This window comes from Crocodylus siamensis, chromosome 4 (genome assembly GCF_052110815.1).
Source record: "Crocodylus siamensis isolate JL-2025a chromosome 4, ASM5211081v1, whole genome shotgun sequence".
In the NCBI taxonomy this organism is placed as follows: Eukaryota; Metazoa; Chordata; order Crocodylia; family Crocodylidae; genus Crocodylus; species Crocodylus siamensis.
The window spans coordinates 182,419,223-182,435,177 of NC_143398.1; the positions used below are offsets into that span (position 1 = coordinate 182,419,223).

Here is a 15,955-nt window from a genome sequence, read left to right on the forward strand (position 1 = left end):
AGATCAGCAAGTTGCTGAGGCACAGAGCTGGAGGCCACCTATTCTTGACTCCCTGCAGTAGAAGGAGGGGCCAAAGCCCGAAAGGATCAGAGTGAGAGTGGAACACTGAATGTGTGAACACTGACACCCTGAATCTAGCCTGAGCAGCTTTATCTTCTTTCACTGAAGGCTGAGTTGCCACTGCTAGGGGGTGCACTGCCATGCTCACGGGGGCTTGGCGATGCTGGAGGCAGTAAGCAGGGAGCTCCCACAGACACTGCTGGCACTGGTGGGGGGGGGTGGTATGTGCCAAGCAGAGCTCAGCGATCACTTGGAGATCGCCAAGCCCCCCAGCCACTGAGGGCACATGTCATTCATGGGAACTAGGAATGGGTGGGACATGACTGTGGGGTTTGAGCAAAGTAGAGCAGAGCATGGTGGGATGCAGCAGGTTGGGCTTGTGGGAGTCCAGAAGGGAAAGAATTACTGTCTGGGACAACTGGTAAAGGGGAGGGAAGTGGAAGCCATGGTGGTAGTGCCATGAATACTGCCTTCCAGGGAACAAATCACCAGTGGCACTTGGCACTGCTCCATTCACACACTGCGCTGTCTGCTATGCAGCAGTCGGGAGGGATAGAAGCAGGAACGACACTCAGTACAATGCAGCTGGCACATGCCTATGGTGGGAAATAGCAGCAGAGAACCCAGGACCAATGATCATGCCCTTAAGCAGCAAGTTTGTATTCTCTTCTACAATGAGTTGAGCTCTGTGCCTTCAAAATGGGCATAGACATGGCTTCGTCCTAGTACTTCAGCCCTCCAGCTCCTCTCCAAATCACTTTCTTCACTCATTCAACTTGCTTGCTGCTACCTCTCTTGGCCTATGGCTGCTGGCTCCTTGGGGCAGGGATCGCATCCCTCTCTCTCCACATGGGGTCACATCTCTTTAGACCAATGGAGCCTTTAATTAGGTGCAAACAGCAGCGAGAAAAGCCATTTCCACAGCCAGCTGCAGCACCCTGGGAAAGGCAGGCACTTCAGTGAGCACTTACCGGTACGCCAAACCCTCCACTAGGGTCTGCAGGGTCACCTTTCTCACCCTTCAGCCCATTCATGCCAGGACGACCCTGGGGATAGAAAGCACAGATCAGTCCCTGGACCTACAGGACAGTGTGTTTTTGCAGATACTGCTTGTGTTAATGCCAACTGAAGACACTGACAAGATAAACTGCAACTCAAAAAGTCTTGTGCAGGGGAGTAGGTTAGCTGTAAACAAAGCCTACTCCCATTTGACAGGCCTGACCTCCTTGTCTTCCAACCCAGCAGAAGCACTGGAGAAGACAGAAGCACCTGGGCTCCTCCCCACTGCCAGGTGCTGGGGAGAAAGGAGTTTCTTATGGACCCCCCACTCTCTCAGACTTCAGTGTAGCACAGCTTTCAGTTTGTTCACCCTCTAAAAACACCAGGAGTACATTTTCAGATGTGGATCTTACACAGCTGCTCTGCTAAGACACAAACACTATGAATATGAGGCATCAGCTATTACACATCAGGGGAGCAGCTGATGGTGTCTCAGGGATGCAGCACTACTCTAAGTCAGACAGGAAAATATCTTGGGGCAGAGGATTACAAACCCTCAAAGATTCAGAAAAGTTTTCTACCCTTAAGGTCTGCCAGATTTATGTAATTCTGCTTTTTAGTATAGAAAAGGGTGTACTTGTACCCCCTTTTGATTCCTACTCCACCCAAAGTTTAAAATCAACTGCCTGGCAGTGGCAGCAGCATTTCTAGCCAGACAGAAATGAAGGAATCACTTGATTTCATGGCTCATTACAATCTACCTGTCACCTTCTAAACTTCACGCCTTCTCTTCTTTTTAACAGTCTTGATGGTCCACCAATCACGCTATCCTTGGTTCTGCAATTCTGCTGTCTGTCAGCAGCTCCTCTGAATGTTGCTCCTATTTCACAGTCCAGCAGATTGTTTTTATCTCATTCCAATAAAGTTATATTTGTTTTTGCTTCAATCTTAAAGTGAGTAATCCAGCCCTGGGCCCCTAACATATTAGTAAAGCTTCTGGTTTCTTTTTAACTGGAAAAAATGTGTTGTTTTTATGTGTGATGATGCATCTTCCCATCTGTACCGCACTTTTCAAAATTCTACATCTGCCCAGGTGTATAAACCAGCATTCCCCATCCTCATGTTAGCTGAGATGGAGGCTGCCTCCATTTCTTTGAGCCACAGCTTTGCCATCCAGGGAGTCTACAAGCAGGTGGCATCAGCTGGGGAGAGGAACAACAGGAGCATTTCATCTGGAGAAACAATGCACTTGACAGGAACAGAGACCAAATCAAAGGTGAACTATGAGAGGTCCTTACAGGTCTACCAGGAAAGCCAATCTCTCCCTTCTGTCCAGGCCGTCCATGTGGGCCCTGAAAGAAAAGAATCACACACACTTAGGTTTCATGCACACAGGGGTGACTGTGGGGCAGCATGGGAATGCATGGGATATTGCTGCCTCTGTGCTGTGATGGAAAAGTACCTTCTAAGGCCACAATTTGTTCCTTTGTCTTTGTGCTCTTTACTTCCTAGCTACAGATATTCTCCTATTCAACACAGCTGGGCTTTCCTGTGCCTCTGGCATGGAAGACATGTAAATGCTGCTCAGCACTAATTCCAGAGATATCAGGGTTGAAATTCACCCACTATGAAAGAATTTAGAGAATCCAGACTTGTGCTCCTGATTAACGTTATTCTATCTGGAATATGTTTGGCTCCAGAGCAAGCTATGAAGTTGTCCCACAGACTTGACTTCTGAGGCTGACTATTCTGTGCTGCGTGGGGCTTGCTACAGACTTTGCTTGCCTCTAAGCAGTGCCCTCCTGGGCTGGCTTTTCAGACACAAAACCTAGTTTTGGTCCTTTGCACATATTTTTAAATAGGATACAAGGAGACTTAAGCTGCAGCTTTGACCTTGCTTCCATCAAAAGGAATAGGGAAAACATTCCATTTGATGTGTCACCAGTAATGCCAACCCCTGCAGAAAAATCATGAGACTTGCGATTTCTAAGTCAAATTATCTCTGACTCATGATCTCATGACAGAACCCTCAGATCCTGGGATTTTTTCTTCTGGTACATGTAGAAAGTGCCCAGCTGGTAAGTCTGTGGAGGGAGAGGGAAGGGGCATGGGGGGCAGATCGAGGCCCCTATGGTGAGAGAGGGACTGGGGCAGGAGCTGGGGTGAATGGAGCCATGAGAGGTTGTGCAACAGAGCCACAGGCAGTTCATCCAGAGGCGGGCTGCCTACTGCAAGCTATGGCTCTGTGCCCTGCTGCCTTTGCCCTGAGAGCTCATGACGCCAGTGTGCCTCCCACTACCGGGTGGGCAGGGGACACATGGTGTGGCCAGTGCGCAGCTAAGGGGGCAAACTTTGCCCTGGGAGATGCATGCCGGCCGCACCGTACGTCCCCTGCCTGCCCAGCAGGTGGCAATAGCAGTGTGCAGTTCCTGGGGCAAAGGCATAACTGCGCAGAGCCCCAGCCGGTAGCAGGCAGCCCGCCTCTGCCCTAGAGGGGGCACATGTCTCCCATGCCTCCCCTGGGGGTACATGCAGCTGCAGGGAGCTGCACCCCTCCTTGCCTCTGGATGAGCTGCCCATGGCTCTGTCGCACAATATGCCCCGGCCCCAGGGCCCCATTCACCCCAGCCCCTGCTCCCCTAACCGTGGGGGCCTCGATCTGCCCCCTCCTGCCCCTTCCCCTTCACTTACTAGGTGGGTGATATCTGCATGTCTATGTGTCTGCATCTGTGTGTATCTCTCTCCCTGCCCCTCACTCCCAAGCCACAGGCCCCCCCCAGCCCTGCTGCCCCCCCTCATTCCTGACCCACAGTACCCTGCATTCTGCCAAGGTGTGCAGGGACCCCCCCCAGGCTCTAAAGCCCATACACACACACACACACACACACACAGCCCCCCACATCTTCACAAGTAACTCCCCCCAACACACACACGCACACTTCAAAAATAGCATCTCATGATTCACATGTCAAATCTCTTGATTTTTAAGAGTTTGTCTCATGATTTTTGACACAGTGGGATGGCAATACTGTGTCACTCATTTGGGCCATCCTCAGTTTCAGTGAATCCTTGCCCTACAGAGGACATGAAAAAGTCATTCCTTAGCCACACAGTACAAAAGGAATGTAGCTGGTGTCTTACCAGTGGGCCCACTGGTCCCCTCAGCCCTGGTTCACCCTGTGTGCAAAGAAACAGGAGAAAGAGTTGTTCTTAATGTAACTGTGGCTACCCCACTGCTTGCCCCCAGTCATCTCTCCCACTAACAGCTCTTGCAGCCAAGTGACTAGAAAGCATCTGACCTCTTATTCATTCCTACTGCTCCAATACTCTCTAGTAAACAGGGGCCCTCAGGTATAGGGAAAATCTTGTGAGTGTTGTTGATGAGATCCCTGACTGATTCCCATGTAGCAGGAACATTTCAAGTCATGAGCCAGTACTCAGGGTCCTGACAGACAAAGCAAACAGACCTTTGTGGGCACAGAGCTATGGGGTAGGAAGTTGGGAGACAGCTGAGTAGTTCAGTGTCCTCACCGAGGAATTCTGAAGTAAAAAGAGAAAGGAGCAGTTCAATGTGCCATAGCCAGCCACAGCAGCTCCCACATCCCCAGAGCTGCCAGGGAGATTGGGAAAGTGCCCTCACACACTGACGCCTACCACTGATGAACGTGACTGGCTGGCACAGGAGCATTTTCAAGTGAGCAGGCAGGCTGGCCCCTAAAAAGGTCCCTCCCAGCCAGCCATTCCTGCTTCTCCTGCAAGTGGTGCTCTACTTGGCTGGGGCTGTGCACCAGGACATCCTCCAGCTTGCACAATGCTAAAGAGCCAGGTAAATGTTCAAATCATTCCCACTTAAAGCTCAGATAAATGTATGGACCTTTTCTCCTTTTGTGTCAAGGGCTGTGACTGTCCCGTCCGGGCCAATGATCACTCCAGGCTCTCCTTTTTCACCCTAGCAGTAGAAAACAAAAACAAGGAGGAATCAAACTGGCAGCAACCCCCTCCACACCAAACAGTAAAAGACTTTTCAGAGCTCTCTTATGGCACAGCAAAGAGTCATGGAGAGCTGCAACCCAGAATTAATACTTTGCATGGAGTCTCTTGAAAGAGAAATCCAATCCAGCTAGACCCACAGAGGGCTAAATTGTATCTGTGCACACGGTGTTGTATGATGCAGTGTACACCACACTGTCTCAAAAACAGACTGATTTAGAGAGGTATAATTTACAAGTAGACAGGGACTTTAGTCCTGTTCCTTGAATCTTGTGTGTATTTAACAACCCTGCAGTGGTAAAATATTGACACTGGCATCACCCCCACAGCTTTGCCTTGTGTCCTTGGACTATGCATCTTGTAGCTGTGTGACAGAGCTATTTGTGGAATTTTAGGAATCGTTTAGAAAAGGACTTGTATGGGATGGTTTGGATAAGGATGTACCTGCCTTGAGCAGGGGGCTGGACTAGACGACCTCCTGAGGTCCCTTCCAGTCCTACTTCTTTATGATTCTTTTCGTCCCCTTCTCCATCAGCTCTGTGCCTTGCCAACATAGATCAAAGAACACCTCCACACTGTGCACTTTGGGCAGGCGACTAAGCATCACTGACCCTGCATAGCTTTGCTTCATATGGATGCTAACGAAAGTTATAACTTAGCCCTAGGCCATACTGTGGCTTCCAAACTGAAGGAGGAAAAGATCCATCACTAGAGATATTTAAACTTATCCCCTGCACAGTAGGGAGCAATGCTGCAGCATTTATTGGAGAGTGAGCCACCAGATGATTGTACTTTACATCTTCAGTTTCTCAGATAATCTTTACTCCGATGAGTTAAAAAACTAAGTATAAAGCACCATATTCATTTGTGTCCAACTGTGTGGGTTATCTCTGGACTGCAGCAGTTGCAGAATCTGAGTTGTGAAACAGCTGAATTTAGTGCCTCTGCATAAAATCAACAGGACGATGGGATGGGAAACCCAACCCTGAGAACAGCAACCTTGAAGTGACAGGGAATGATGTTCCCGGGAATCAAAATGCAGAGGCAGAACACTGCAGCCTGACATGGGGAAACCAGCATGAACAAGCCAACCTACCTTCAGCCCTGGAAAGCCTTGGAGCCCTGGGGATCCTGCCTCTCCTTTAGGTCCCACTGGGCCCTACAGACAGAGGGACAGAGGAATAACAGTGAAAAAGGTACATTATGATACCAGCATCCCTACCAAATATTCCCCACATTTGGCCACAGAAAATCAGGGTGACTGCAAATGCAAACCACTGGCATACATCAAAGGCATTCCTTCACACAAGTGGGAGCCAAGCCCTAACCATAGGGCTGAGACTCAAACACTGCTCCAGTCTCCCCTTTCCTCCCTCTTTCCACCAACTCCAGTGAAGTTTTACCAGTTTATACCAGCTGAGAATTTGACCCTACTGTGGAGTGATATGGGGGTACATCAGCTGGGGATCTGGTTTAGGGGGGAACTCAAACCACAATATTTGGAACCAGGCTGAGGTTCCAACCAGAACCGGATCTGTGGATGTTCATACGTGGAGTGTTGGTTTAAAAAGTTCACTATGGTTATAGACTCATCACACGTGATTCTGGCAGCGTTAACATTACCAACCATGGCTCCACCAAATAAAAACCCAAAAAGTGACTCACCGGGAAGCCAGCATGACCTGGTCTGCCCTGAGGGAAGGAACAACAAGGACACAGCTCAGAAAACTACCTCTTTGTGGAAAATGGACTAAGTTAAAACAAGTCAATAAGAAGGAGGGACAATAAGGTCACTCTCACAGACCAACAAGGGAAAGGTAAGGGTCACATACCTCTGGGCCTGGCAAAACAGCCAATGTTTTCTAAAAAAACAAAAACAAAAAAACCCAAAATACACATTGAAAAATCTGATCCCATTGGTTTCCCAAGGTAAAGCCCAAAATGAAGTCAATGGGTCTGATCCAAAGCTTACCAGAATCAATAAGATACATCCCATAAACTTAAATGGGTGTTGAGGCAGTTCCTAAGCTTGCAGAAAAGGGGTTGAAACTCTTCCCCTCCCTCAAGCTGCCTCAGTAGAACCCAAGGTAGCATTTCGGATTTCTATTGATTTTTGCCCTTTCCCACCAACAGACATATTCCTTTTTCCACAGACATAACTTTCATTTGTGATTTCCATAGCAAGCTCCTGTTGGGAATATTGCTTCATGCACACTGTTTCATTTAAAAAGGCAAAGAAACAACAACAGATAACCAGGCAGACAACCTGGTTTCAGAGACATTCAGAACACCTTCAGCAGTTATTTTTGAAATGCCTTTGCCTATTACTAACTTCAGCTTAACAGCCACCTTTTTACTAGATTTTAATTTTGTTCTGCTAGCACTTTTAATTTTAAACTTCTTCTGATGCCTATTTTTCGAATCAGATCCTACATGTGTTTAGACCCCTGAGTAACTGTACATGCACAACAGCAGCATTAGGCCTAAAATTACTTCCATGTGAAAATGCTTACACAACTAGGACCTTCATGCTGATTTTCTGTTGTGCTACATGGACCTAGTTTTCATCTGGAGAGCCAGCTGTTTACTGCCTATCTCCAAGGTCTGAGTGTTTTATCTTCAGCCCTCTCCTCTCTTTTTAAATCTTTCCACCTGTTATGGAACCTCTTCACCTGCTCCGTGGCCCCTCATTCAGTTTTCAAGTTGAGGTAACATTAGTCCACCCTATTCTGAGAGGAAACAGCAGCGTCTACTCCCCCAGCCGTTTCCTGTGGCTGGATCCAGATAGGCAGAGCCCTGCACTCCCATGGAGCCCAGCTGACCACAGGGATGGCTTCTTGCATGCTCCTGGGCTTACCCAGGCTCAGTAGCTCACTCCACTGAGGACATGAGTAGCCCTGATAACCTCAGAAAGGGAAGCTCAGTACGTGAGCATTTGCAGGGTGACCAACTCCAAAAAATTCATCTTTCATTTGATATGAAGCATGTGTGTCTTCTCTTAATGCTAGTACTAAAGATTACCCTGATCCTGCCCTCACTTACATACAGGCACAATTTTATTCAGGTGTGAGTATATTTACCCACCAGAATGTCTGCAGGCTCAGGGCATTACCAAGCCCACAGGCCTGGGCAATAGTGACTCAAGGCTTTCAAACTCTTTTTAGTTTTAGAGCATACAGCCACATTAGTCAAAATGAGGAAGCAGCAATTTCCTTGAGCTGGTTCAGAATGAAAGTCACTCCTCAAACAAGGAGTCAAGACTGCACTAACTTTCCCAAAGCAGCCTGCAGGAGACAACAATGGCTTGTGCTGAAAAGACAATGTGCTCGTGCTAGACTGCACAAAGAGGTGCCAGACAGGGAAGGGAAAACACACTTACGTTGGAGGCATAGACAATCTCTCCTGGGGGTCCTGGGGGCCCAGGGGGACCTGGCAGTCCAACTCCATCTTGACCTCGTTCACCCTGACAGAGAAAAATAATTCAGCGTGACTTTTTGTCAGCGTGTTTTAAAAAGCAACCATTCTTAAAGCCTCTCTGTTCCACCCTACTTGAACCCATGGTGCCATGCACCTTGACTTATAGGTACGGAGATGAAACAATCTGAAAGAATTGCTTCCAAACAGCATGACAGAGCAGCTCAAAGGCACACAGCCCAGAACCTCAGCTGGATTAAGCTCCATGACAGCCTGGTCTTTTATATCCAGAATGAGTCAAGTAACAAAATGGCCATCCCTACCCCACTGTTCCCCCTCCCCTTAGTATTTGAATCAATGCTGAACAAGACATGTGCCAGGACTGGTTTAAAGATACTCCATGTGTTAGAATGATGGCTAAGCTTTGTCCTCATCCTATCACCTTTTTTAAAAAAAAAGGATGTTCTTGCTCTAAATCCAGAACAGTACTTACTTTAACCCCTGGGCTGCCTTGATCACCCTTTGGTCCCTGTAATGAAAAGTGTTATAGATAAGCAGCTACTTAACTACAGAACACTTTCTCTGAACAGAGGAACATATGATACTCACAATATTCAGGTTTTCTAAAGTGGTCTTCTAATGAGCACTCAGAGGCAGCATCTTTCACTGAACTTAAAATAGCATGCAAATGGAGGCAACTTCTACTACTTAACATCTCATAACACTTTTGGGGGAAATTATTTCTCTCTCTACCTTCATGGTAATGCTTTAATGGGAAGAGCTGGTTCAGAGATAGCAAAGGCACATTATAGGTTCACATATCCTGTGTCATCTTTTTGTAGCAACAAGATTTTTCCCATAGGTGACTACAGGCCATGCTGGATAACTCATACAGTACAACTTTGTCATTTAATAAGCCAGTAGCTATGATTGGAAGTGAAATTGAAACTTATGACTTGCATCCATATGGTTTAAAAGATTCCTTTTTGGAGCCTGTAATAGCTGCATCCTTGCTGCAGAATGCACGAGCCTCCATTGATAGAACTTTCCACTGCAAGGAGAACATTAGATTTCTCCCCAAGAATTATCAATGCATGAGGTTTTTGCATCTGCCAGTTCAACCTCTGTGCTTTGGGAAGGACAGGCTGCCTGGAGCAGGAGAGGGATCAACAGGAAGTGTACAAGCACTGTGCACTCCAAGACTGGATGTTTGAGGCCTGAATGCCAAGCACTCACTTGGGTGTTAGGCTAGTAAGGGAGGCTGGTGGAGAAAGCACTGCCCTGCTTCAAAGGTTACCAAAAGGTTAGGGGAAGGGAAGTGGCCTTGGACAGCAATTCTATGGTCTGGGATGATGCCATGCTCAGGGCCCAGGAGTGGATTTCCAAGGTGCAAGATAGCCCAGTACTCCCCTCCTCCCCAGGACTGGGGGAGGTTGGGTACTGCAGTTCTTGGGGTCAGCTGCAACAGGAGATCACGGGTCTGTGAAAGCCTGCTGGGAAGGAACATGGCATAAAAAGAGCTCAGCTTGCTGGTCTAAAAGCAGTGCCATAGCAAGGGGGGGTGGGGGTGAGCAGGGCAACCACCCTGGGTGTCAAAGCGAAGGGACACCAGCAGGCGCTGCCCAGACAGGGCAGGGCGCAGGACAGAACCATGAGTGACTCGTTTGTGGGGGCGCGGACACAGGAGAAGGGTGGCTGCACCGCTGTGTGCACTCCTGGGCAAGCATGGGGTAGAGAGGGGCCACCACCTCTGTGTGCAGGGTGAGGGCGGGCTGCCACTGAGGACTTTGCACCAGGCACCAAACTTAGTTGGTATGGCACTGTCTAAAAGGGATGTGAATGGCTGAAGACACTCCAAGGGAAGAGGCTGTGCCAACCACCTTTGCTCTAAGGACCAGGGTTGATAAAAATCAGTCATTCAAAACAATCCATTTTGAATTGGGTATTTTTATTTATTTATTTAGTAGCATCTGATGAAGATTGCTGACTGCTGAACTATATAATTAAATAAATGTATTCAGGATGTAAATATCATTTTAAAATATTCATTTAACCTCCTCTAATCACATGATTTAAACAATGAGGTCCCTTCCAACCCTAACTTTCTATGATTAACTGGTAGTAGCACACTAGATGGGACACAAATGCTGCTGGGAGCTGCTATGGCTCCTGGGGCTCTTTGACTGGTGGGGGCAGGGGAAGGAGGCACACCCAGCCAGATAACACAGCCAATATGAAGCACTGCTGGGAGGGAGCACTTGTGAAGGAGCAGCTAAGCTTAACTGATGACTCATTAGGCTGCCTGCTGTTTTCCTCTTAGGCTATGGGTATTAGTCCCTCTGCCTCCTCCCCTTCTCCTCCTTCTCTCTCCCATCTGCCCTGCTGCCTTCTGATACCTGCTAGGGCACCCCATGGCTTCCCTTCCCTGCCAGACCACACTTGCCACAAGCTAAAAGATGAGCAGTATATTAAGCAGTTATCACAGCACTTACTAATTAAATAATTAATCATTTAACCTTTCACATCCCTGAAGTGTACTGTCAGAACTCGTGGCAGAGGTGATATCTTTTATTAGACCACCTAGATATTTTTTTAAAAAGTCTTTTTTTTTTTTGTAAATATCTAGTTGATCTAATAAAAGATATCACCTCTGCCACGAGTTCTGGCTCCTTTTGCCTGTAGACCATTATGGCTACAACCTGTACACCTACAGTACACTGTAATCTCATCGATGGGTAAAGAAATGTACTAAGTCAATTGAAACCACTCTACTGAGTTGTAAGTCTACTTGTTCTGATAGTTATAGCAATGAATAACAATGTACTTTTTTAAAGAAACTAGCTGAAGTACAACAAAAGTGACTATTTAAATTGAGACTTTTCACTTGGTAACTGAAATCATTATTTAAATAACTGGTTCAAATAGTCTTGATTTAAATCAATCCGTCCGGCTGAAGGCACTGTTATTCCAAGTGACTCCATGAACACAGGCCTCATTTAACTGGCTGCTACCCCAGCACGTGGGAACCAGCACACGCTTAGCTGGAGGTTCCCAGCACTGTCTGGAAAGGGACAGTCACCAAGTGGGAGAGGAAAATCAGCAGCGCAAGATGGCTACCCAGCTGATGAAAAGAGAGTCCAGTGTGGCTGGTAGGTAACCACATAGGTGGGGAGACTAGCACCTGCAGAAAAGCAGCAGAGACATCTGCATGCGGAATTTCAACTCCGTGACTCCATAACTGAAACCAACTCAGACTACTCAGCTTAAAAATATCTGTGACAGACAGCACAACCATTTGGAATGACCTGCAGGTAAATAATCTAAGTGGAGAGTACCTCTTTCCAAACAAGACGGACTTTTTAGAGTGGCCTTTCCCACTTGTTCCTGGCTGACCACTACAAACCATCACTGATGGTAATTCCTGCACTCACCTGAGGTCCTGGGAAGCCCTCCAATCCAGGCTGACCATTTGTCCCTGGAGTACCAGGATCTCCCTGTAATAAATAGAGAGAGAGAGGGAGGACAATCATATCATACTGCAATTTAACCTTTGGCCTGAAAGATCTCGCTCCACGTCAGTTTATACGGAGTAGTACAACAAGGCATTATTCCAAGAGTTCCAAAGTTTCAATGATATGGGGCCTCGCCCACCTCCCAACAGTGCCATCAGAAAGCCACTCATGGAAATGGGTAGAAGCAGGAGTGGGCCCACAGCCCCTCCAAAGCTAACACTCAGAAGAGCAGTGGCAGAGGTCTTAAGATTTTCTGAAGCTGTATGAAGGGGTCCTACCTTTTGTCCTGGTACACCAGGCTGACCTGAACTGCCAACGTCTCCCTAAAAGGTAAAGAAAAGTAAGCAAATGAGAGAAGCAGCCATTCTGTCTGTGGCACAGTTTGCATGCACCAACAAATGAGATGTCTCTTACAAGCTGTGTGAGGGGACCAAAGGGTTGAAAACTATTATCAGTATCTGTCCAAGTCACAACATTGCCAGCACGACACTTGCTACTAAGGCAAAGATTTCCAAAGCTCAGAAGGCAGTTTGATACCCTTTGCCTGACTCCCAAAGACTTCCTGCAGGAGTCAGAGCCCTAGTCACCCTTTCTTTGTGCCTTGGGAAACAACCCCTTGGTCTTGGGGTTTGAGTGGTATGCTCAAACAAACTTCCACCACTCCTCAGCAAGAAGGCAATGTGGCAGGCACTGATTCAGGAGAATGAATTCCCAGCAGAGGCAGAGCACTAATGAGTATTACAGAAAAGTCCAGGACTGAAATCCTTACTCTGCTTATCAGTGCTAAAATTCCTATCACTTCAGTGGTTCAGGATTTTTCCCCAAGTGTCTGCATTTGCACACTGTCCATCAGTGAACACCAGCTGGACAATGGTAGCCCTCTGAAGTGCAGGGATCAAAGCTGTATAGGAATGGGCCATACACAGACTTGCTGGAATAACTTTGTATTAAGACAGCAGCATAATATTCTAACCAGATCTTGCTACTCTGTCCACAGACATAAATTACTCTTGGCACACTCCAATATCTGTTGCTTAACACATATTATAGAAGAGATTATCCTCTTCCATAACATACACCAGGATGGATGTTAAAAGGCTACAAAGGAAAGATTCCTAGTGACCATGCTAAGAAACAGGGGTCAGGCTTAGCTACTGGGGTAGCAGCTCTTAGCAGAGAAAACATCTCACTAATGGTCTGCTGTGGATGAAACCACGTAAGTCCTATCATTGCAGAGGAACAGATTCAAAATGTATCCTGACCTTGAGTCCAGGGAGTCCCGGTGGCCCCTACATAAAAAGGGGAACAAATAAAACATGGCAACAGGTGAATTCTTCCAAACATCAGGAGCCAAAGGAAAGTTTATCCTCCCAGCTCCCCGGAAAGTCTCTTTCACCAAGAAGCACATTAAGATTTGTTGTTAATTTGACTGCACAGTAACAGAGATCTAAAGACATCTTCTGCTCCAAATGAAAGAATGTTCTTTTCAGGACTTGTCCTTCCCTGCTCTGAAAATGCCCCTAACCTGCCATGTGACAGGGCAGGACAGGCCACCCTAGCACTGTCCTTTCGGGGATAACTGTGAAGTCTAAGGAGTCACGTTGGGGCACTTTCTTTTTTTCTCTTCAACAGCAATGCATAGCCGTAACAGCTAAGACTGTGAATGGGAACTGTTCCAGTTGTATGACAGTACTGTTATTTGGGACCCCATTCAGGTATGGGTTTTCTGGCACACGTGGGGTAGTGAAGGCTGAGGCAAGGCTTTTGCAAAGCTGAGTCCTGTCACATGCTTTGTAACTTTAGGCAGCAAAGCATGAAGCCTGGGGCTTGGGGAGTTAAATCCCTTGCTTAGGACTCTGTAGAGTGCCTATTTTAGTGGGCAGGGTAGGCAAATCCTCAGGAAGGGGTAAAAGGGCTTATTAAAAGACTGAGATGAGTTTTACCTGTGGCCCTTCAGGTCCACGTGGCCCAGGAACACTGGAAACAATTGGCATGCCTGAGCCTTCCATATCACCCTAGGGCAAGAAAATCTGGCTGAAATTTAAGCATAGGACCAAGGCTCCTGACGCAGAAGTCATACCAGGCACATACCAAGCAGGTGTGTAGTATAAACAGGGAGCTACAGCACAGAGGAGAGAGTCTGGTGCCTAGCAGGTACCTGCACCCTCTTCTTTTTAACAAAACACCTGCGACACTGCTCCAGCTCTTCAGGATTCCCAGAGTCTGGCAGTCAGTGTAGGCTACCCATGTAAGTTAGCTTCCTCAACAGCCAAAGAGAAGACCCTTTTCCACCCAACTCATCTCTGGGACCTGCAATTTAGGAAATACCTGGAAAGGCCCAATGAATATGGGCAGGGGGACCCCACACCGAAATGGTCCACCTGAGCCTCACAGCTGCAGAGACCTATCAGTACAAATGCACCCTGTTGTAGGATCACGGCTTGGGAGAGGTGGCCTTTACAGCACCCAAGACTTAGCCCAAAGAAGGTTTTTCCATGCAGGGTCAGACCGATCACCATATCTGGGGTCAGGAAGGAATTTTACCCCCTGGTCCAATTGGTATGGAGCACAGGTGTTTTTATCTTCTTCTATAACAAGGGGCGCTCTACCTGGGACCTCTTGAGTGTATGTTAACAACCTTTTACAGAAGCAGGATATTGCCTGGCTTAGTTCTCTTGCTTTACCTGTGGCAGGTTACGCTGTTATGTCTTCTGTTGTTTAGGGTTGACTGTAGTTTAACTAAGAGGTTATGATTATGGATTTGTACAGGACTGTTTGGGTAGGGATGATCCTGTCTCAGGCAGGGGGTTGGACTAGATGACCTCTGGAGGTCTCTTCCAGCCCTGCCTCTTTAAGCCCTCGCAGGCACAGCCACACCAGCAGGCACGCAACGATTACCATCACTGGTACTTACAAAACCAGCTTCATAGCCTGGCCCTGGAGGTCCAGGAGGACCAGGGAGACCTGGCTGTCCTCGGGGTCCAATAGGTCCAGGAAGGCCAGCCAACCCTGTTTCCCCTGGGGATCCTTGTGGCCCAGTTTCTCCTTTACTGCCCTGCATGGGAGAAAATAAAGTAGAGATGTGATACAGTCATGCAATCAGGGGAGCTCCTACTCTTTAAAGGGCTTCTACATCTGTCTGACCAAGGCAATGGGTTCTAATAAGCTTCTGAGCCAAGGAGAGAGGACTTCCTCTCCCCCAGCAGAAACCAAAAGCATAAGCCAAGGCTGAGCAAGCCAGGTAAGTAAAATGAGAGTTCACAGTTGCACAGACCCACAAAACTTCGTCAGTTGGCCATGTCTCAGAGCAGGTCACAGGACTGTCTGCTCTATTAGACTGTGTTATAATGCAGAGAAAAGCATGCACCTTCAGTGCTTTTCAGCGAGGTGAGGAACTCATAGCTGAAGTTAGATCCCAGTAGAGAGAGGGTAAGGCCTTGTGCCCAGACAGTTCTGGCTGTGCACCCAGGCCCTGCCCTGCACTTCCATGTCCTTTTCCCAGCAGAGCCTGACAATGGTATTTCTCATCATCAGCCAGTGCTTTTGCAGTATGGAAAATGTCCACTAGGGGCCAGTCTGAGACCACCAACCACAGTTTTCTTTCAGCAATGCTGTTCAAAGGTCTGCAGAGCTGGGAAGCCAACATGCCTCTCTCCAACTATATACAGGGTACAAGGAAAGCCCAGCATCAATTTTTTCAAGTTAAATATGAAATATTTATTTATTTAAAATCTAGAATTTTTCCACTGTGTACTAGAAGAATTCTAGCCATCCAACAAGAGCTCAGACTGAAACACTGAGAGCTGCCAGCTTCATTCTCATGCTACGGGCGGGGGGATTCAGAGTGTCATCCTTGCCGACTGCATACTTTTAAACCTGATCTGGGAGACAGCATGGAAATGGAGACTGTAATCAGTTTTACTTTGTAACAGACTGATTGATATCTGTCTCTCAGAAAGTTAAGCATTACACAGGAGCAG

At 47.4% G+C, this 15,955-nt stretch overlaps 1 protein-coding gene across 3 annotated transcripts in view; it reads right to left on the bottom strand.

Annotated features, from left to right (window-relative positions):
* The window catches only part of COL18A1 (collagen type XVIII alpha 1 chain), a 209,137-nt gene that overhangs the window by 16,333 nt on the left and 176,849 nt on the right, over positions 1-15,955 (bottom strand). For all 3 annotated transcript variants that reach the window (XM_090045105.1, XM_090045104.1, XM_090045103.1), the window contains 14 exons: positions 14,890-15,030; positions 13,919-13,990; positions 13,238-13,264; positions 12,254-12,298; positions 11,895-11,957; positions 8,957-8,992; positions 8,429-8,512; positions 6,882-6,911; positions 6,715-6,741; positions 6,146-6,208; positions 4,934-5,008; positions 4,201-4,236; positions 2,358-2,411; positions 1,032-1,106 (listed from right to left, as the gene is read on the bottom strand). In XM_090045105.1, coding sequence (XP_089901231.1) covers positions 1,032-1,106; positions 2,358-2,411; positions 4,201-4,236; positions 4,934-5,008; positions 6,146-6,208; positions 6,715-6,741; positions 6,882-6,911; positions 8,429-8,512; positions 8,957-8,992; positions 11,895-11,957; positions 12,254-12,298; positions 13,238-13,264; positions 13,919-13,990; positions 14,890-15,030 — 828 coding nt within the window. The remainder of the gene's footprint in view (positions 1-1,031; positions 1,107-2,357; positions 2,412-4,200; positions 4,237-4,933; positions 5,009-6,145; positions 6,209-6,714; positions 6,742-6,881; positions 6,912-8,428; positions 8,513-8,956; positions 8,993-11,894; positions 11,958-12,253; positions 12,299-13,237; positions 13,265-13,918; positions 13,991-14,889; positions 15,031-15,955) is intronic.